This window comes from Pinus tabuliformis, chromosome 4_1 (assembly GCF_031772625.1).
Source record: "Pinus tabuliformis cultivar Carrire ecotype Pingquan chromosome 4_1, CPIR1, whole genome shotgun sequence".
In the NCBI taxonomy this organism is placed as follows: Eukaryota; Viridiplantae; Streptophyta; class Pinopsida; order Pinales; family Pinaceae; genus Pinus; species Pinus tabuliformis.
This window is the reverse complement of record NC_142303.1, coordinates 522,790,433-522,813,491: the sequence shown is the minus strand read 5'-3', so window position 1 is coordinate 522,813,491 and position 23,059 is coordinate 522,790,433. Positions and strand designations below refer to the sequence as shown.

The 23,059-nt window shown below is 39.4% G+C and overlaps 1 protein-coding gene across 3 annotated transcripts in view; it reads left to right on the top strand.

Moving 5' to 3' along the window:
- Nucleotides 1-23,059, top strand: part of LOC149176890 (ATP-citrate synthase alpha chain protein 3-like) — a 220,885-nt gene that overhangs the window by 60,839 nt on the left and 136,987 nt on the right. For all 3 annotated transcript variants that reach the window (XM_089419995.1, XM_089419993.1, XM_089419994.1), the window contains 3 exons: nt 21,374-21,425; nt 21,560-21,674; nt 21,839-21,920. In XM_089419995.1, coding sequence (XP_089276121.1) covers nt 21,374-21,425; nt 21,560-21,674; nt 21,839-21,920 — 249 coding nt within the window. The remainder of the gene's footprint in view (nt 1-21,373; nt 21,426-21,559; nt 21,675-21,838; nt 21,921-23,059) is intronic.

The following is a 23,059-nucleotide window of genomic DNA, read 5'->3' as shown; positions in this document are numbered from 1 at the left end:
GTAGTACGATACACTCTCGATTATTAGACACTGACTTTGGGTTAGTGGATAATGGTATGATACATTCTCGATAATTTCTTCATTATTTCTTCATGGTTCAGCAGAGCAGAACAAAGCAGAGATGACAGGGATGGTACTGATTGTCAGATGGTTTGGCACGTGGATTTTTCCTAGTTGAGAAGGAGTGTTAAATTTGGCAACTAGGGCCAAACTCCACCTTGTATAAGTCATATGATGCAACTGATATTTTTATTGGATTCCTCTTTCCGAGAGGTGTAGGATTGATCTAAAGATCATCTCATTCTGACATGTACAAGAATTTATTTTGTTTATGGACAAATTGTCAAGGTCGACCAACGAACTAATGTAGGCTTAGAAGCCCAACAATTATATCTATCCATCCTCAACATTTGCATATAAATGAAAGGTGCTTTTGCCTCAATTGGACATCACTCATCTTCTCACACATCTCTCTCTCCTCATCTGATTGGGTACGGATTTCTGGGTAGCTTCTCTCTCCATGCGTGTGAAGGAAAAGGACAACAGTTTTCTGTTTTGGATGTTGACCAATGTTGATCGAATTTCAAGAAGGGTTTGACGAACATTGACTAGCTAGCATTGACTTGTTTGACTGCGGTTTTGTTGGGGAAAATTCTGTTTAGGCAGGCTGCATTTCTGGGCACAGAAATCGAGGCAATCCGTACTGTTTGACCAACATTGACTACAGAGAATTGTAGGTTTGACTTCTGCGTTGACCAAGTTTGACTGTCATTTTCAGCACTGTTTTGTGCTGATTTAGAGGACTGTTGGAGACCGAGTTCACTGGGTTTGACCAAGCTGACTTGGATGAAGAAATTCTGCCTTATTGACCAGTGTTGACTTTTTGGTTAGGGCTTCCTGTGACTGCTGTTTGAGAGGACAGATTTGACTTTGATTGGCCAAGTGGATTTTGCATATTGTATTCTCTCTCTGTGCTGAAATTTGAAGAATAATAAGAAGAATTGATCAAAGGGTTTCCCCAAATTGGGGTTTGTCCCTGGCAGACACCATATCTTGTGTCCTCTTGTCTTGGCTTGTCTACTACTGTTTTTGTTTATGTTCTATCTGCATTTACTGTCATGTTAATGTGATTGCTAATCTGGAAATTGATATTGGGCTAATAAGAAAATTGAAGTAAATTTCTCTTGAGCATAAGACATACCATTGTTATCTAAAATTAACAGAAATACTAGGTAAGGTCACAAGACGACCTTATAGCCAATGTGAAAACATAATAATTAACCCATAGGGGGGCCGAAATGTTGGCATCATGCATGTGTAGGCCTCCTTTAGGCAAGCGTTGGGTTCCTCTAGTGCCAAAATAAGTGTATAGGGATCCAAAAATCAAGGTTTAGGGCTTGGCCCCTAGACTTCCATGCAAATCATAATGTGGACCTCGGTTTTGGTTTTGGGGCATGAAATTGGTCTCATGGTTCTCCAAGTGGCAAAATATCTATCTTTGCTCCAACGTTGAAGGCACTGAAGATGGTGCTAGCCTTCCCATGTCTCAAGGTATGAGACAAACCTCATTTGGGCCCTAGATCAACTGCCTGACCCTCATGAAGTACTACGTTGACTAGAGGGATGCTGGTCCAAGTGCATCATGCCTTGAATAAGATAGGGCTAAGTGCAGAAGCTGTGGATACTAAGGATGTCCATGGCTACTAATGATGCTCAAAATATGCTTCGGGGTCCCATGGCTCTCAATCCCTGTTTGTGTCAGTATGTCCTTGTAGAGGACCTTGACCCAAGTTAAGTTGCCCAAACCTGTAAATGGAACCACCTGCCAATCACACACAATACCAACTAATGCAAATTTCATCATTAGGTACATTAATCATTAGTGCATCTAAGTCAACCAAGCTTGAAAGAAATGGACATAATAATACTTCATATGTGGCTTCTCTTCCAAAATTGGGGCCTTAGTCACATAATGGTGTTACCTCCCTAGGTAGAAGTGGTTAATAGACGACCCTATTAGGTGTTTCCAACCCCCAAAGGGAAGTGACATGCCCTGGGTCCTCCCTTCAATCAATAGGTGCGATGTGAATAATGATGGAACAAAGGGGGAAAAGGGGACTTCATGGCCAAGTGCCATAATCAAGGGGACCAACTATGATGTGATACCTCATCCTGAGTGCCAGGTCAGGTTTGTAACTCCGAATGAATGGATTGATTTTCATCAAGAGAATACGTAAATATATACAAGGAGAAGGAGACTATCGGGATTCATCTTCCATTGTCTCTTTATCTTCTTTATTTTGTTATTTACAATATTTACACAAATTTCCCAATCCTTAAGATTAGGTGTCAACATTCCCCCGCTTAATCCGAGGGGATGTTGGTGAGGCCAAGCATGATTATGAATCTTTCAAACTTTTCCCTTCCAAGTGCTTTGGTGAAGATGTCTACAATCTGCTCATTTATGGAACAATGGTAAAGTTGAATAGTCTTGGCCTCTGCATGATGTTGAATCATGTGATACTTTGTATTGATGTGCTAGGTTTGATCATAGAAATTTCGGTTCTTGGCCAACTTTATTGCAGTAGTGTTGTCAATCAAAAGAGGAGTTGAATGCATGTGTTTCACCTGCAAATCTCCCAGAATTTTCCTGAGCCACACAATTTCCTTTGTTGCTTCTGCCACTGCCACATATTCAATGTCAGTTGTGGCATCTGCTGGAATTGATTGTTTGCGTGACATCCAGGAGACAACCCCTGATTCAACACTCATAACATAACCTGAAGTAGATACTCCAATCTCTTTATCTCCATCAAAATTTGAATTGGAGTATTCAATCAAGTTGAAGTCATCCACCTATGTATACTTGAGTCCAAAGCCTTGAGTTCCCTTCAAGTACTTTAGAATTCTTTTTGCAGCAGACCAATTACCTTCACAAGGCTTTTGCATAAACCTAGAGAGGATTCCAACAACAAATGAAATGTCCGGTCTGGTAGTAGTCAAGTAGTTGAGACTGTTACTACTCAAAATAGCAAGGGGCCTAAAAGGGACTCCTAAAGGGACAACCGCTAGATCAAAGGGCAACGATGGAGGTTTAGCTTACTGTCACCTTAGTTAAGACTCCATACTCTTTACGGACTTTCACCGATGGGAGGATACCCATTATATAGAAGGTCATTTGTGAAGGGTGAATCAACCAATGGATGTGAAGTAACCCTAATAATCCTTTTCCTTGAAGGGTTTTAAGAATAGATCTTGCTTGTTAAGCAAGGTACAAAGATTTCTAGGATGAGGAGGTGAGGATTTGAGGGTTAGGTTAGAGGAATATGCCTTATGAAGGAGTTTCCCAATCCTCAAATCCTTATTGGACTTGACTTCCCGAATGGTTCTTGAAGGTTTGAGTTTTCAAAAGTGTGGGAGCACACAGGACCAAGTCGACCCAACGTAGGTTAAGGGGGGGAGAATCTAGCAACCAATGAAGTTCTTAACCCAGACAAGGAGGGGGAAAGGATTAGAGCAAGAATTTTCACTTGAAGGTGTCAAATTGATCTTATGAGGCACTAGCCTTGGGAGCACTAGGGCAAAGTTTGATCTCAGAGCTAGGGCTTGGATTATCTCACAACTCCACCGTCAGAATAACTTCAAAATTGGAGGAGGCCTTGACGACACACCAATGCAGGAGAGGTTAGGAGATCGAACTTTTTCTTGGGCTACTTTGTCGGGAAAATGATACCCTAGGTGACCCACCTTGGCTAGACCGAGAAGAGAGAGGGAAAGGCGAAGAAAAGTGTTTGTTGAGTGGCCACCTATTGGAGGATCAGTGCCTTAATCCTTGGGGAGAAGGAAGTCTAGGATAATGATGAGAATGGACCTTGTGTTTCGGTCAAGGAGGCCTTAAGGACTTCTTCACTTAACCTTTAGGGTAAGAGGAAGAGACCTCAAAGATTTTATACTTCGCTTGGAAAAGGAGATGACTTATCAAGATAAATTCCCCGGTGGAATTATCTCTAGGAGATTTCATTCACATACATGACTCAAACATTGAGAGATGCTATATAGAAACAATATTTTCACAAATTTGCAATTATGCAATGCAACAATTAGCCATATTATAGCGAAAATCCCATTCAATGCATATGACAAAAGTAAAACAAGAATAACATTAAAAATGTGTACTTACATGTATTAGAACATATCCAACCATCAACAATTTGACAATAAAAAAGCTCTAAGATAAAAATATGTTAGGATATTCCGACACATAGGAAATAGTTAAGTATAACTTGGTCTAGTATAGAGTTAGGTAAAGTGTGTTTCTTTACTATGTACACTTTGTAACTTACAATCCGACGGTCACGATATGTAGTGATCTGACGGTTCATTCTCTCCTCGGTATTACCGACACTTGATCCGTGGCTTAACACCCGATTGGTCCATGATCTCTATTTAAAGAGCATGGAGGGTCATTTGTAGGTTAACCCGTTCATGAGAGAAGCTTATGTAAATTTTCATTCTTTTATTAATGAATTGCCTGAAGTGGCCGCGTTGGCTCAGGCCGTGGACTGTTTCCCTCTTTGAGGGTTTTAACCATGTCAAAATACTGGTGTATTGATCTGTGATCTGTGTGTGAGCGGTGTCCTTTGGTGTTCTGTCTGAGGCAATGTTTTAAGACTCCGACTCCGACTCTGACTCGGCTGAGGATCGACTCCGACTCCGACTCCGAAACGGTAATGACTCGGCCGGCTCGATTTCAATGACTCGGTCGTTGTAAAAAATACATTAAATATTTATTTTTTTTATAAAAAAACATAATTTTAAAGATTTTAAACATAATTTTAAAGATTTTCATTCATGTTTCCAAACACACAGCATTATAATATAGATGGAAGACAACATATGATCAAAGTAGGCTCATGAACCAATCCATTATATCAAAATGGTACCCAATGGCAATACATAGTCAACTGTCATACAAGACTCAAAACAAAAAACACATAACCAAGGAGGCTAGAAATGGCCTCTACAACAAAAGTAAACTGTGACGGTGACCAGACTCTAGTACTAGTACTACAGTACTACTGGGCCACTGGCTAGTAGCTACTGTCAGAGGAGCCAAGATCATGTCGATCAATCTCTGGATCATCATCATCAGAGTCAGACAGGGGGCCCCATGGCTCCTCCTCATCATCATCATCCCCAACTGCAACTGTAGAAGTGGTACCACTAGCAGGCTGTGCAACTGCAGCAGATGCAAGCTGAGATAGAGTAGATATGCGGCTGCGCTTCTGTCGTGGCTGAGCAGAGGAAGCACCTACAACTGGAGTCCTTGCTGGCTGTGAGACTGAGGCTGGTGGATTGGGATCTGCATTCAACTGAATAGGCTGAAGTTGAACAACATGTTCAAGTTCAACTGATGTCTCCAGATCTAAATCTAAATCAAGATCCTCATCAGGATCAAACTCTGCTGGACAACTCTCCACTACCCAATCTGATGTTGGATCAATGTCTTCCAACACAATGGGATCTGAATCAGGTCTTTTGTTCAGCAAATGGTTTCGTCTGAGCTGAAGGTTGTATTGGACAAAAACTAGATCATTTAACCGTTTTTGATCCAAACGGTTTCTCTTCTTTGTGTGAATCCTCTCAAAGACAGCCCAATTGCGCTCACACCCAGATGCACTGCAAGTTTGACTCAAAATACGAATTGCAAACCTTTGCAATTCAGGACAATGGCCACCAAAGGCCTCCCACCATTGTGCTGCAAAAAACATAGGAGTGTAATGAGTTAGCTCAACAAAATTACAAATTATATCTAACTTTCAAATTATAAACGATTTAACAAACTTAAAAAAAAAGAAGTAAAACTATTAAGAATTTGAAAATTGAAATTTTTGTTTACCTGGCTCATTTGCTTCTCTTGCAATCTTTGCTAGGTTCTTCCCAAAGGTACCTGCTGCATTGCTGAAGATATTGGCCTGTCGGTGTATCTCCAACTGATCAGACTCCAATGGGATCATGCGTTCAATGCAATCAACCAGTCCATCTCTGACCTCCCCCCTCAAAGCTCCTGACTCCTTAGCTTTATAATGATACCGTGGGTTCAAAAAATACCCAGCTGCATGTATAGGGCGATGGAGTTGATTGTTCCATCTTTCATCAATGATTGCCCAAATGGGCCCATACTTTGCCACTCTATCCTTGTATACCGTCTTTATTTGCTCCTTTGCTTGATCCATAGCCTCATAAATGAAGCCCATAGCCAACCTTTCCCCATCCACCAACCGCAACACCTTAACTAGTGGCTCAGCAAGCTTCACAATCTCTGCTGCCTTTCTCCAAAAAGTTTCTTCATGGACTTTCCTTTTCAATTCTTTGCCTTCTGTTTTGTTAGACCAATTGCTTTGATTCCATTCATCACTGGAAAACATCTTTTGCAAGTTTCTATGTTGGGAAAGCATAGATTGCAATGTCAAAAAATGTGTAGCAAATCTAGTGATGGCAGGCCTAATAATATTCTTGCCCCCAGTGTGTTTCCTCATGAGGCTCAAAACCAATGTATGATTGTAGATAAATTTTGTTATGCTTTTGGCATGATCTATAGTGTTTTTGACCCAATCTAATTTTCCAATATCCTCAAGCATGAGGTCTATGCAATGTGCAGCGCATGGGGTCCAAAATATGGTCTTGTGTTTTTCCTCTAACAGTTTACCAGCAAGAACATAGTTAGAGGCATTATCTGTGATGATTTGAACAACATTAGCCACCCCCACCTCCTCAACAACCTGATCCAATAGCTGAAACAACAAGTGGCCATCTTTTATCTTATTAGATGCATCAACTGATTTTAAAAACATGGTTCCCTGTGGGCAGAAGACAAGAAAGTTTATGATGGTACGGCTTCTTTTGATCAGTCCATCCATCTGACATGATGGTACACCCTGTTTTTGCCCATGAGTCCCTGAACTCTTGCAAATACTCATTAATGGATTGAATTTCTTTCTGCAAACGAAACCCCCTTAGCTCATGCATAGTAGGGCCTTTGAAGCCTTTTCCAGCAGCATGTATGGCATCAAACATAGGCTCATAATATGGTGAACGAGCAGCATTAAAGGGGATATCAACATCATACCACCATCTAGCTATGTAATCACAAGCAGTCTCCCTCAATTCTTTCTTCCAATGGTCATCTAAAGTGGGTTGCATTTGAGTTTTACTAACTTCAGGACCATGTGCATCTGATGGAGAGGAGGGAGTGAAATAACTTTTGATAGTCACATCACCCTTTTTCAAATTCATTCTACCCTTTCCCTTATCTTGAACAGAACCAAAAGAGGGAGGAACATATCGGAAAGGGTTGGATGCCTCAGTTTGAGGGATAGAGGAAGAACCCTCAAAATCATAGTGGGGGTTGGTAGCCATCATTTTTTGTATCTCCCTCTTCCTCCCAATTTCAGCCTGTATGTCTTTTTGCCTAGCCTTATCTTCTTTAAATTTCTCAAAGCTGGCCAACAAATTCTTTCTAATCTCCCCAATTTCTGGTGAGGTACATGGGGTAATTCGGCCCAGTGTTGCGGGGGAGCGCCCCCCCCCCCCTTCGAACCCGCTCCCGAAGCGCGCTCCGGGCGGGAGCGGCTCGGGAGCGGGTCGGGAGCGCGCTCCCGTAAAAAAATTTGCGCTCCCTGGTCTGTGAGGGAGCGATCGCTCCCGCGCTCCCGGAGCGTTTTTTTAATGCCCGGGAGCGATCGGGGAGCGATCGCTCCCGGGCATTAAAAAACGCTCCGGGAGCGATTTTAAACGGGCCGGGAGCGGTTCGGCGGAAAAAAAATCCGCCGGACCCGAAATTTATAAAAATTTTAGAATTTTTTTTTTTAGTTTATAAGCCCAATGGGCCAAAAAAAAATCATTTCAACTTCATTGAGCAAGAGATTGAGAGCTGAGCAAGAGCAAAGGAGCAAGGAGCAAGAGCTGAGGAGCAAGGAGCCAGAGCTGAGGAGCGAGGAGCAAGTGCCAAGGAGCGAGGAGCAAGCCTGCAGAGGTAAGTAACTTAATCATTTAGTTAGTTTAGCTGGTTAGGTAGTTAATTTGGTTAGTTTAATTTACCTGTTTGAGTTTAAAGATCATTAATTTAAATTAAATTAATAAATTAAATGAATTAATCCCAATAAACTAAATTAATTTGCAGATTCAAGACTCAAACCCTACAAACATCAAACACCATGGACCTGGGGATATTTATTGGCATTTTCCTCTTCCTGGTCCCTTTTATGGTTATTATGGTGGTGGAGAGTAGGAAACGGAGGGGGCCTGAAACTGAAGAGGTGGATGAAGACGCCGGAGGAAGTCAAATGGGTGAAAACCCCAGTGAGGAGGAGCTGGAGGAGGGTGAACATGAGGGTCAAAAAACTAAACAAGACCAAACTCCATTGTGGAAATATGTTCACAGGGCTGAAACAGGGAGAGGGGGTGGAACCACTAAATTTCATTGCCCCCATTGCAACACTGATTACACAGGCTCATACACCCGTGCTAGAAGACACCTCTGCGGGAAAAGGCCATGGGATGGAGAGAAACAAATAGGAATCAAAACTTGTGACAAGGTGTCAACAACAGATAGAGCCAAATACATAAAGGAAGAGGAGGACGCCCAATACAGAACAAAAAGATCAAGGGGTTTCTTTGAACCAATCTCACCATCACAAAGAACTCCTTCAGCATCCTCCCAAGGCAGTGGATATGGACATGGAGGCACAGGGTCATCATCTTTAAGGCGTAGAACCATATCAGATTTCCTTGATGAGGGGTGTAGGAATGATGTGGATTCAAAAGTTTACAGGTTCCTCTATGCATGTGGGATACCATTCAATGTTCTACGCTCACCTTATTGGCACGAAATGGTTTCTGCCATAAATGATGCCCCTAAAGGATACAAGAGCCCTGGGTATGACAAGGCAAGAACTGTTGGCCTTGATCATGAAAAAGCAAAAATATCACATTCTTTGAATAAAATGACAAGTTCTTGGACTGACAATGGGGTGTCCATTGTATCTGATGGATGGACAAATGTAAAAGGCAAGCCATTGATAAGTGTTCTTGCTGTGTCCCGAAGTGGTCCCATCTTTCTAGCTGCACATGATTACTCAGACAAGTTCAAGACCGCTATCAACATTGCAGAAGCATTGCTTGAAACAATTGAGCGTATTGGCCCATACAATGTCATCCAAGTCATCACTGATAATGCTCCTAATTGTAAGGCAGCGGGAGCAATTATTGAGGATAAATACCCGAACATATTTTGGTCTGCATGTTTGGTTCACACATTGAACCTTCTGTTGCATGATATTGTCAAAAACAAAAATGAACAATACCAATGGATTGGTGATTTGTACAAGAAAGGAAAAAAAATGATAAAATTTATTACAAATCATAGCAATACCCATGGCCTTTTCCGCAGTCACTCGAGATTGGAGTTGCTGAAGATTGCGAGGACTAGATTTGGTAGCTATTACCTCACCTTCAGGCGCCTTTTGAAGGTAAGAGAGGCATTAGCTAGCATGGTATCAAGTCCACATTGGCAGGTGTTAAAGGAAAGGGCTACAAATGTAGCTGACATGGCAGGTTTTGAAACGGTGGAGGAGGCCGCTCTTGATGGGCAGTTTTGGACAACTGTGAGACAGGTATTGGATTTCACCAAGCCAATTTATAACATGATTCGGTTTGCAGATACAGACAAACCAGCGATTGGGAAATAAAAGACATTGTTCATAATAAAGATCCCAACTTGTACAAACTGATTCATGATTGTGTGTGTGAACGGTGGAATAGGCTTAACCTTCCACTACATTGCTTGGCATATATCCTTACGCCAAAATACTACTCAGAATCTTGGTTGGGCAAACCTGCAGCAGGGGGTGGTGTTAGGACCAAACCCCATTTAGATCAAGAGGTAACTAGAGGATATCTGGAAGCATTAGAAAAGTTGGTGCCTGACAGGGAGGAATGTGCAGCTGTGCGCCTTGAAATAGGCAGATACTTCAGTGGCAGTGGTTTGTATGGTAACTTCCATGCAATGGACGACAAAGATAAATTTGATTCTCTCACATGGTGGGAAACATATGGCGGCCACGGACTTTTGCCAAAATTGGCAAAAAAAGTTCTTTCACAGGTTGTAAATTCTTCTTCTGCAGAGAGGTGTTGGAGCACCTACAGTTATATACATAATGTGAAAAGAAACAGGTTCAACGAAAACCGAGCAGAAAGCTTGGTTTATGTGCACTACAATTTGAGGTTGTTGAGCCATTACTGTGATCGGGCTAATGAAGATCCCACATATAAAATTTGGGACAATCACCCTGAGGACGACAATTTGGAGGATGGCATTGTACATATGGAAGAACTAGAAGAGGAGCTTGTACGGGATGAAAATGAAGCAGCTGCAGCAGCCATGCCACCTCCACCTCCACCATCCAGTAGCAGTTCTCGGGGCCCGAGTCTTGTTCCATTGCTGTCGCCACCTCCATCGACACCCTCGCGTGGAGGCTCTAGTTTTGGTCGTCGGTCTGTGCGGGAGACTCCTAGAAGACCACCACGACCTACTTATACTCCTGGAGACTCTCGTGGCAAGGGCCACTTGTAGATTTACAGTTTACTTGTCTTTTTTAGTTTCTATTAGACTTTAGTTTTCATAACTGTTGAGTTTTGAGTCCTTGACTCTTGACTCTTGACTCTTTCATATCATTATGACATTATGATATTTTTTGTAAACATTATATCACTGTGACAATGAAAATTTGAAGTTTGAAGTTGGGCCTTGGCAATTATAACTCATTGGTAATGATTGTGAATTATGAATATGATGCTTTGTGAAAGACTAAAGTTGTTTCATTTCATCTCATTATTCATGTTTCATTTTATAAATTTTTAACATTTCATATCATGTTAACAGTTAGAAGTTAGGACTTAGAAATATCTTCGATATTACTTCTTGTAATGGTTAAACTTGGCTTACAAGTACAACTTGTTACTTTGGTGATCAATGATGATAAATGTTATTGAATTTTCAATTCTGAAAGCTTGAAGTTGAAACTTTAATATTGAATTTGATGAATCATGATTTATAAGACTCAATATGTTGCAGTTGTAATATGTATTTTACTAACTTGTGGACATGGTTGATGACGATTATAATTTCTAGATGATTGATGTGATATATGGTTCAATGATCAATTTATGTTTTTTTTATGTTTTTTATGTCTATTTCATCATTCTACATGTTTTTGTTGACATATATGTATCAAAAATTAAAAAATATAAAAAATATATATATTTTTAAAAAATCGCTCCCCGATTCGCTCCCAAACCGGGAGCTTCTGAAAATGGTCGCTCCCGCTCCCGCTTCCGCTCCCGCTCCCCGCTCCCGCTCCCGCTCCCGCTCCCAAGTAACATTGGCTGGGAATGTCCAGACCTCCCAGATCTACACTCTCTGGTTCCTCATCCATGTGTATTGGTATGTTCTATTCTTCCTCGTTTAGCTTTTGATGGATACTGAGAGCTAGAGCTGCATCTATCTCCATGTTGGAAGTTTGAAGGGTTGTATCTTGATCTTTATTATCAGAGGAGGTAGAGGCGGGGATGATGGTGAGGTCGGAGGCTGAGAGCGGAGCTGAGGGTTTTGGGAAAGGAGGGGGTGAAGTAGGAGGAGGATCTGAAGAAGGAGGGAAAGAAAGGTGATCCTCCAAGTTGTTTTGAGAGGTAAGGATTTCGAAGCTGTTCCGTGTTTCAGGATTCTTGAGATTATCTGGGGCGACTGGAGATTTCTTGGCATGCTTTCTTCGACTGGTAACTTTTGTGAATCCCTCAGCATCTTTGCTAGACTCAGTGACAGGGGCCTTAGACTGAAGATTCAGTGGGCAATCCCTGAAAAGGTGGCCATGTTCATGGCATTTCCTGCAGCGAAAAGGAACATGCTCGTAGTCTATTGTTTGAACCCATTCAAAATCGTCATGAAATAAACTTACCGAGTCCGTGAGTGCTTTGGCCAGATGCATGTGAACACAAATCCTGGCATAGGAGGTGTATCCACAATATACACCGTTATTTTTGGACTAATTCCTTAGACAAACCCAACTCGGTAAAATCGATGCAGCAACTGAGGGTTTTGATATTATGCAGTAGTGAAAACTGAGTACAATCTATGGATGCTTAAACTAGCAATCCAAATAGAAAAATAACTGGCAATAATAGCTAGTGAGAAAAAATTCTCACTCCACAGGCAATCCAATACTAACCTCAGCTTGAATTGAGCTACTCCTTGCTGCCTCTGCACAATCACTGCGTCAGTCTATGCAGTTACTACATCCCACAAGCTCGGAACTGCGTCTCCTCTCACTATCTCGTCAGCTGCTCTCTGGGAAAATGATACTCTTTACCTTTGGACCCTCTGCCCATCTTTTGGCTCAAAATTTCTTCTTCTCCAGCAAAACAAAAATCTCCCCAAGAGGGCTCTGCATTGCCTCTTTGCAATGTACTCTCCGGAGCTGGAAAAGCTTCCTCCGACCTCACTATCTCTGCCCCTCTCACTGCTTCGATCTCACTGAATCACCTCTGGCAATTGAATGCTACTACTCTGGAGATCAATTTCCTAGCAAAATCGAATGCTCCACTGATTTGGTGTGTGTTCTCCAAGCCCTATCGACAACTTCTTATAATCCTCCGTTGAGACTTCAACGACCACAATTAAATCTTAATCGATGGCTAGGATTAACTAGAAATCGATCTATGTACTTTTCTAGAACATTCTCACCATGATTTAATTAATTTTGATTAATTAGTCATATTCCCTAAGTTTAGACTTAGCAAATATTTAAAAAACGACTAATAATCTAATTAAGCCATTTCTAGGTGAAATTTCCAAAAACGATTCTGGGTTTCGAGATCTCATGTGTTCTAGTCTCTCCACAAAAGTTCGTGGCTAGAACACATCCGATGCTACAAAAACTAACACAAAGCATGTAAATAGAATTAATGACCATAAACCACCATGATCATTCACAAGAGATGTAACAACAATGATCAATATGCAAAATACTTTCAAAGCATGAGGTATATATAGCAAGTAAAGATCAATGCCCAATGTGAAAGTAAATGTTCCAAGTAAAAGATGGCATCTTGAAAGTAAATGTTCCAAGTAAAAGATGACAACATGAAAGTAAAATGCTTTGAAAATGATAGCTGAAAGGTAAATTATTGAAAGAAAGTGCTTGTAAATGCCCAAAGATAAATATGCTTTCGAAAAGTAAAGGAAATAACCAAGTACAATAGGTGCTAAAATCGAAATGTATTGAAGTGCTTCTTGGTTCATTTTAAATTAAGTTAGGTTGTCACTTGAGATTAAGTTGATTTGGTGATGATTGCGAAAAACCGAAACTACTCTAATGTTATACTTTCCTTTTAGGACTTATCCTCGTTGGGTTAAGGAAAATTGCAAGGAGATCCAGAGGAGGAAGCTAAGGTTCTGTGTGCTCCTCGGATTTCACGTCTGTCGACTTGCAAGTAGATCCAACATTGGGTAACCCGATTTTTATTAGCAAGTCAAGTGTTTATCAATTCCCCCCTAAGTTGCACAAAACGCTGAAACGTCTAGAAGTTTCCGAAATGGGGACGGCTCGAAACACGACCCCTGGAAAATGGAAATGTGGTCAAAACGTCATATATATATAGTCAATATTAAATAAATTATAATTTATAACACATTATTTTGCAAGAAAAGAAAGAATGAGACATATAAATGACATTTTAGAAGGAAATCCAAATTTATAATAAATCCAACATATGATTACATGATGCAAATATCCAAAATTAGCCTTTATAGATGAGGCTTTACATTCAAGACTCCAAAATCAGCCTTTATATGTGAGGCTATATGTGCTAAAACTGAAATAAAACATGAACTAAAGACAATCATGGCTACATCAACATATCATTACTAATACAACTCCTCATCCTTATCAACAAAGATAGAACAAGATGCTTGTTCAGCAAAAGAGGCAACTCTACTAGTGCTTCGAGATGCACTTGCATCACCACTGGCACAAATATCAAGAGAAGAAAGAGAGAGCTTGATATCTGAACATTCTGCATCCACATCCGATTTTTTATGAGGTATACTTGTATATTCTTCACTCCTACGAGACACAAGGTGTAGGTTTGAATGCACATATACAAGGTCCTCTGCCTTCTGCGATCCCAACCTGTTGCGCTTCACACTATGAATGAAATTGTAGGTGCTCCAATTCCGTTCTGCTGATGAAGAGCTTGCCACTTGTGATAGGATACGAGTGACAAGACTTTGCAAATGAACACCACTTGCCCCATGACAAGTCCACCACTTAACTGGGTCCATGGTCCTCCTCTCATCCAAAGCTGATATGTCTGCAAAATCCTCTAATCCAACAGCAAAATAGGAAAATTATTTCCTTACATCTGTTTATAAAGAAGTTGGAAATATCCTCTGAAAGGCTTTCTTCACTCCATTGGCCACCTACTTGTCTTTATGTGGAGCCTTCCTCTTCCCATTGCTTTCAGCAATGAATTCTTCATCATAAAATTTTGGATTCAGAGCATGTGCCTGAGTGTGAAATGGAGCGTTGAAGCCATTCCACTTGGTAACAATAATGGACCTCACTTGTTCAGCAAAATCAAAATCCACAAAAAGAAGAGTGGGAGCGTTCTGTGTAATAATTTCCACAGTTTTTTCAACCATGGTATCCATGCCATCATAAACCTGTCCTAAGAAAGGTTTCTCTGTGTCTGCAACTCGAAGAAGATCAAATGCAGGCGATGTGAACTTGAGCAAGAAATCAATCTTGCTCCACCAATCTTCATCAACCAACACCCTCCTCACCATACTTCCCTTCTCTGAATCTGCCTGTCTCCACTCGGCCCAAGTTGGACCCACCACCATACTCATTAATGCATTTTTAACATCAACAAGGTGACGCAACATGATGAAGTTTGAGGCATATCGTGTCTCAGCAACTTTCAACAACTCCAATTTGGAGTATTCTCGATATATTGCTTGAGATTGGTGGTGGTTGGTGATGAATTTTATAATCTCCCTAGCCTGCCCTGTGACCTCCTTAATCCATTATGTTTTTGCCTCAATCTCTTCTAAAATCAGATTCAAATTGTGGACAATGCAAGGAGTCCAAAATATGTGATTGTATCTACTCTCAACAATCAAGCTTGCAACTTTGCAAACAGGTGCATTATCTGTGATAACTTGCACCACATTTTCTGAGCCTACTTGTTCAATAACAAAAATTAAAATATCAGCAATGAACTTACTATCCTTTATCTCACCCGAACAATCTTCTGCTTTGATGAACATGGCTCCTTTTGGTGATGATGCAATGACATTAATCAAAGGCCTGTGTCTTGTATCAGTCCAACCATCTGAGATAATAGAAACCCCTATACTACCCCATGAGCTATGAATTGGTTTGAGAACATCATCAAGAAGTTGCCTCTCTTTCTTCAACAAAAATTTTCTGACTTTTTCATAGTTTGGGCCCTTGTAACCTTGAGGAGCTTTGTTAATCATTCTCACCAAATCCTGCCAATATGGGGATCAAACCACATTAAAGGGGATGCCACAAGCAAAGATGGCCCTTGCGGCTTGCCACTCTTGAGTTAGCATCTTCTCTCCCTTGACTATCAACTGTTTTCACCAATCTACTGTCTTGAATTGGAGTTGATGGCTTTGATAACTCTGCTTCTACTTCTAGTGCCCTCCTCTTTCTTGCTTCCCGAACAATCCTTGGCTCAACGCTATCAGACATGCGAGGATTGGTATTGCCCATGCTAATTTTGCTTCTTTGATCCTTCAACCTTTGAGCGTCTCGCTCTCTTTCTTGAATCTAGCCCTCACCTCTGCATTTTTGGTATGTGCACACACATCAATACCCTTTATCTCTTCATCCAAAATGTGAGCCTTCACTATTGTGTAAGAGCCCTCGAAGGTCTTTTCATTTTTTGCACAAATTGCACTTCCATTCCCATGTACCACCGGAACCCATCTGTTTCACTTTGGTAACATACTTCCATAGAGGATAATATTCTTGCTGCCTGCTTGCTTGAGTGGCTTTAAGGGCACTTGAAACACAACTTTGAGAAGCCATGATTGCTGCAAAATTACAATAATACAAAATGAAAAACTCACCCAATCTAGAGGCACTTGAAACACTACTTTGAGAAGCCATGAATGATGCAAAATTAGGAAATGAAAACTCACCCAACTAGCTGTTATCCACGCTCTTCCTCTTTCTGCCCACACCTTTCCTCTTGCTTCCCATGCTTCAAATCACAAATAAAATCCTTGCTGCTGTTATAGGAAGCTCTTCTTGCAAAACAATGTGTGAGAAATGAGTGAATGGAGTGCCTTTTTAAAGAAAAGAAGAGGCTCATAGGGTTTCTAGAGAGTTCTATTCTTCTCATCTTCTAGAGAATTCCATTTATAATTTTTTTTGTTAAATTTAGCTAACAACCACATAAAAATTAGTTTATTAGTGTGTTTTGGTGTTAGATGGGGCCCATGCCCTCTTTCCACAAGTTGAGATAGCCGAAAAAGGCTTAAAAACAATTTCATTTCTTTTTCACCCCTGAAACTCGGATTGTTGCGCCGAAACGCTGCTGGCCGTACAGTTCGACGTTTCGAAATCGCGAAACGCCGTACAGTATGGCCAGCAGCATTTCAAAGCCGTTTCAGCGTTTCGAGCCGTCCCGGATACTGGTACACCACTAAAATCGGCGTTTCCTGCAACATAGATTTCCCCTAATCCCAAAATAAGAAGACTTATAAGGGAAAGGGTCCTTAATTAATCTATTCAAACAAAAATCTTGTCCGTGATCACGTGCAAGGATCAGGCCAACACTGCAATGGTGGAGAGCAGGAAAGAGTTTGATGGACGTTTGATACCTTTTTGCAAAAATGAAATCTAACTAAATCTATTCTAAAACAGTTAGTCCAATCTAGCAATGGAAAGGAAATGCTTTTCTAGATTCTTCAACGAAATGAACAAAAAAGTTAAACTAGATCACAATTAGATTGCAATTAGCATGTGTGATTCTTCTATTCTCAGTTAATTTTAGATCTAACTATCAAAACAAACCACAAATGCATAACCACAATAAGGTCTCCAATTGGGGAAGAAGGATGCTTAGGGGAAAATCCCCTAACTCCCAAGGAAACCACAACTTTATTAGATTACAATGCTTGATTAGACCCCTTATGAATGAAGGGATCAAAATCAGGAGAGGAAATCCCTTGTGAAATAGGGATGAAGAAGAAAGAGAAGCACTCTTATGAATAAAGGGAGGAAAATTGATTCAAGAAGGTTACAAAGGATCCCTTGAAGGATCAAAAGATGGAAGAATTTCTTGAACAGGCTACAAAATTAAGTCTTCCTGATTTTTACAAAAGATTGGTTCAAGGTTGTCTTTGGGTGCTCCAATTCCTCAAAACTGGGCAAAATTTGCCAGCATTTCCCCTTGTTCTGTGAAGGGTCTGCAAAAACTCAGCAAGCAAAAATGTTAGAATATGCCCAAGAAGATATGTAAAACAACTTGAAATCACTTGCATATGTAAGCCAAGATGTCAAATAAAAATCTCTATGACTAGAGTGAAATTTCTACACTAATTAACCAAGAGGAAAACCAAGGAAACTTTCTTAGTTAATCTACTGCTGTTAGGACAACAATAGATAAGGCAGCCTTATGAGCTAGATATAGCAATGAAATGCAAAACAAGCATAACCAAGTAATATTTGATTTTTAGGGTGAGGGAAGAAAGAAAAGACGGGGATCCTTGAAGCCCTTTTAGATCCTTTTGAAAGGCTTTTGGCTGCCCTTCGGTGTAGTGGAAATGTGTGCTCCTTGATGCCTTGAAGATGGTTGATCCAACCAAAGATATGGCCAACTCCAAGCTTGAATTAACTTGTGTTACACTTCAAGAAACTTGCTCAAGCAATTAGTAGCATTGGGTTATACCTTGCAGAGAGAAAAGATAGAGCGTGCTATTTACAAGTACATGAAGAATCCAAACTAGTTGCAAGCCAATCAAGAAGAAATGTAAGTACTTACTTGTCTTCCCCTTGGACAATACTGCCCCTACTTGGGCCCAAGCTTACAAAATTGAGAGAAATAAACAATATGAACTAAATACAAGTTACCTCAAGTCAAGAATCATATCACCACAATTGCACCATATGGACCTCCAAAGTTTTTTTATTCATGAACAATATGACAATACAAAATAGTAGTAGCAGAGTATCCCCAAGCTCAAGTCTTTCCAACATTAACTAGAGCAATGAGCAAGGAGGTTTATTTATACACAAATGGGAAACAATCCAAAGAAAAGGATGAGTAACAAGTGGCATGAGTGATGATCCCAAGGAGCTTGTCGAATTCTGCAAGTGTGACAAACTGCTGTGTATGCATTCCCAAGTGTCATGTGCATATCTGCTTGAAGGAGCAGTGTACTTCATCAAGTGACAGTTCTGTAGAAGAGGGCTGCCAAATGTGCAAAGAGAGGCAATGAACGCCTGTCAAACTTGAGTCAACCTCAAGCCAACTCTGCCTGCTGCTAAAATGTAAATCATCTGTCCACAAAATGCTGTGTGTAGATGCCTGTAGGTGGCTGCGTGGGAGTCTAAGTTTGGCAAGTGTGGCTATAGGTAGGTCTGTGTAGATCCTTATGTGGACAACTGTAGCTCCCACCTCACTCCCTCTTAACTAGACTTTAAACTCAGCCCAATCCTCCAACAAATCCGTAAGCAAGAAAGAAGGAGTCTCGGCTTGCTTTCTCAGCAACTTGGCCCCTCAAACAGGCAGGTAATTAAGCCTCCACTTGGCAGTGAACCTAGCCTCCTTATGTGGCCTCCAAATCGACCTCGAACTCAAGTTTGAATGCCTTGTCACTTGCCTTGACTGCTTGTGACTCTCTTTGACTTGGAACATGCTTTAATCGTGTCCCCAACTTATTTATTTTTGCATTTTGTGTGTCTTTTTCCCACTTTTATGAGTAAAAGTGGATTTTCTTTGGGAAATATTTATTTTTTGGACTTCAAAGTGGGTACTAGGATAATGTTGGTAATCTGAGTATAAATTCTAAGCACTCACATGCCATCAACATTTCCTAGCACCTCTTTTTACATTATTACATACAAAATTAATTTAAAATCCTGTTCTGCGGGAAATTTTAATTGTTTAAAAATTCCCTAAAATACCTAATGCAATTCTGTAAGAATCTAGATATGACCTAACATGGTAATATACATTGACCCTACACTCAGAAACACACTCAAGGCCCAACTATTAAGACACACTCCAAAACACTCGACTAGTTATTTATCTCTCAAATGTGAAAGTGATTACTCAAGTGAAAAAAACACTCTAGAGTGGACTCCCTTAGTAACCAGGTCCCAAGTTGTTTAGGTCTGTTACATAAGGTCATCATGCTAGCATCATTTATTACAATTCCCTCGCGGGGTTAAGGAATTTGCATAGGAGAATGTAGAAGAAGAGAGAGAAGAAGGGGCATAAATGCCCTGCTAGACTTCTGATCTTCTGAAAAAATGATAGGTGCATGCTAGGTACAACTTAGCAAGTAACACCCTACAAATGCAATTTTGTTTTGAAGAAAACAATAATTGATGAGTGTGGCTACCTAATATTCAACCCTAGGGCCTTAATAATGCTACATAATTAATGGTAATGTTAAATAGACAGAGTAAAGGATGAAAATAAACGTTATCCTTTCATTTAAAATTTTAGCATTACCATTAATTGACTTAGGATTTTTGAGAGTGGTTTGATCTCATTGGATTTCATATGGAGAAAGCAAAGTTTTAGATCCCACTCAAAATCTAGTAGACTTAACAATTTTTAGGATTTTGGGATTGGGGGGATTGCAATGTTTCCATTGGATTTTGTTGTGTATGAGGGTATGGAACTAGCATTTATCCAAGAGCACCAAGCCCTCTATGTAACTTGATGTTAGTGGCATTTACTGTTGAACTCCTCTATCATGACCCTAGTAAAAATGTACCTGTCACTCAAACAAAACTTTGATTTGACATGTGAAACTTTTTCTATCTTACTTTAATGCTTAGAGGGTGATATTGATGATGAGGAGCTCAATTCAGGCAATGATTTTGATGATATGTATTATGTAGGTATTTGTTGTAGCTTGATTTTTTTTTTTTTCATTTTTCAATTTTCATTTTTGTTTTTTTATTTTTATATTAGAGGCCATCTAGAGCCTCTTTGTTGATGTATATATGGTTCAAACTTCAAAGATGTATTGCATTAAATGCTATTTTGGTTATATGCACTCTTGCTATATAAATGAATACTCTTGCATATTTGTGTATAAATGGTTTGGATTCATATACATGCACATGGATATATATATGTTTTTATTTAAAATTGAATATTTTATATATTTTTGGTTGACTGGTTTTTTGGTCTGGCTTTTTTACCATTTACCAGTTCCATTCCAGTTGTAACTGGTTCCCGGTTCGGTCAATGGTTTGGTTCTGACAACATTGGATTGAACCAATAGTATCTCTTCCCTTTATGCACACTATAGATCCATTTTACCTACAAATATCCAAATTTGTATCGAGAAAATTTAGGGTCAAATAGTTTCTATAATTGTGAATGAGTTTGGTTCACAGTTAATGAGAAATTGCAAATTTGAAAACTGTACTGAAATGCATCTTACTAGTGCAGGCTTTCATAAATGCCTTGTCATAGATCATCCTTGTGGGCCCAGTTTATCACTGTCTTTACAAGAAATGTAGGTCATTCCTGTCTCCTTCTGCAGTGTTCTCCTGTATTTAAGTTGTCCTTTTCAGGTACTATTTATGGTTAGCTTGTTATGTTTTAAATGATGTCTCTTTCATGCATATTTCTCCTTATTTGTAGGAATTAGGGCTGTAGCAGAAATCTAAAATGGCTGACTGCACACTAGTATATTCAATGTTCTTTACTAGGTAAGATTCAGATTGTGGTAAAGTCAGAGAAACATGTTGATAGATATCTTTCGAGATAGATTTGGTGGAGTTAGTTGTTCTAAGAAGAAATGCAAACTTTCTGTGAATTCAAAGACAAATTTTATCCTTACAGAGGAAATGTTATTTTGGCTTTTTAATCACTAGTTATGGTTGTAGAACACCTTTCTGAAGGATACCATACAAGATTTAAAAAAACTCTTTTTTAGAATAGTCAATTACATTTTTTTTTTTCCCTAGATTAAGTTTGTGTAGACCTGAAATTCAAATGTCATATTGTATTCACAAGTGTAAAATCTTTACAGATTCGTGGCAACATTGAGAATTTCATAAGAGGTGTTTACAAAGTCTTCTTGGGTAAATCTCTTCTCCATTTCTCAAGTAGTACTTAACAATAATGTTGCCATGCTTTTGACATCATGCCTTCCCTCTTTTTGTTTTTGGAGGTCCTTGACTTTGTTTTTGATATTCCAACCCCTTTTTGATTGCAGATTTGGACTTCACATTCCTAGAAATGAATCCATTTACATTACTTGATGGAAAGCCTTACCCCCTGGACATGCGAGGAGAATTGGATGATACTGCTTCTTTCAAGAACTTCCAAAAGTACTATTTTCTAATGTTTTTATAGTGCCATTTTTCCAATACCTTTCTTGATTTGTTTTAAAAGAACAATGGGAATCTGGTGGCATAATGAAGTTCACAACAGGAGTTTTAGTTTTTGAACTATTTAAACTTTAAAGTGTCTAAGCATTTGTTTTTTGGGGCAGGTGGGGCAATATTGAATTCCCGATGCCCTTTGGTAGAGTCATGAGCCCTGCGGAAGAGTTGATTCACAGCATGGATGAAAAGGTTACTCTTCGTAACCAGATATTATCTATCATTAGATATTTTGTCAAATAATTGTGTTTCTATGTCCATTAGATTTCTTCTTGTGTAATTCTCAAAATAATATTCTATGGTAATCTGTACTCGGCACTCATCATTTTATAAGTAAAAAAATTATCTTCAAGTCTAAAGGAAGAAGAATATATATATATATTTTTTTTAAAACCCAGGGTCATTACCGGTTGAGGATCAACTATCCAATTATACACACAAGACTTGTCTTTTGTGATTTCAACTCCCGCAAGCAACATGATCATGACATGAGACAAAAAGCATGATGGAATTTTATTAAAAGGATGAAGCAAAAGAAACATGAATATGGGAGTATCTGAACATATAGCTCAACATTTGACATTTGACCTTCCAATTCCTATGGCCGACTTATTATTTGTTCAATACTAAATAGCCTTTCATTCTCTACTCTTCCATGCACACATAGAGTCCGTTGTCCACTTATTAACTTGTCATTTTTGGACTCAAATTATACACACAAAGAAATGTTTTATACACACTATCATGAAACACAAGCAGTATTTTAATGATAGCATAGCCATTTACCTCATTCATCTATCAACTTAATGGGATAGAAATGAGTATTAGAGGAAATTTCAGCCTAAAAGTGACCTCATAAGGAAAAATAATAAAATAATAAAATAATAAAATAAGAATTATGAGTTTTGGAGGGAAAAGAAGAAAACTATTTTTTTTATTGTATTTTTGGCTTATCTCCTTATAGGTCTACTCAAATTCCAAGTGTAGACACTCGTTGGATGCAGAATTAAATTCCACATCCAACAACTACCCATTATGCATATTCTGAGAAGATCCACATTTATAAAAAACTAAAGATACATTATAAAGCGTGTGATGGATCTCTTTTTAAATTTAAAGGATTTTGATCGGCTTACATATTATGACATGGAAATTACATGAAAATTTCATGTGCACTTTTAGGTTGAAATTTCATCTAATGAGTGAACTTTCTTCAACTCATTTTCGTTGTCTAAATTCTTGTTAATTTCTAACAAATGGCTGCAATTGATGTCAGTTGGACTTGGAAGTCCAATGTACATAATGGGAGTGCAAAAACAACCTTTAACCCT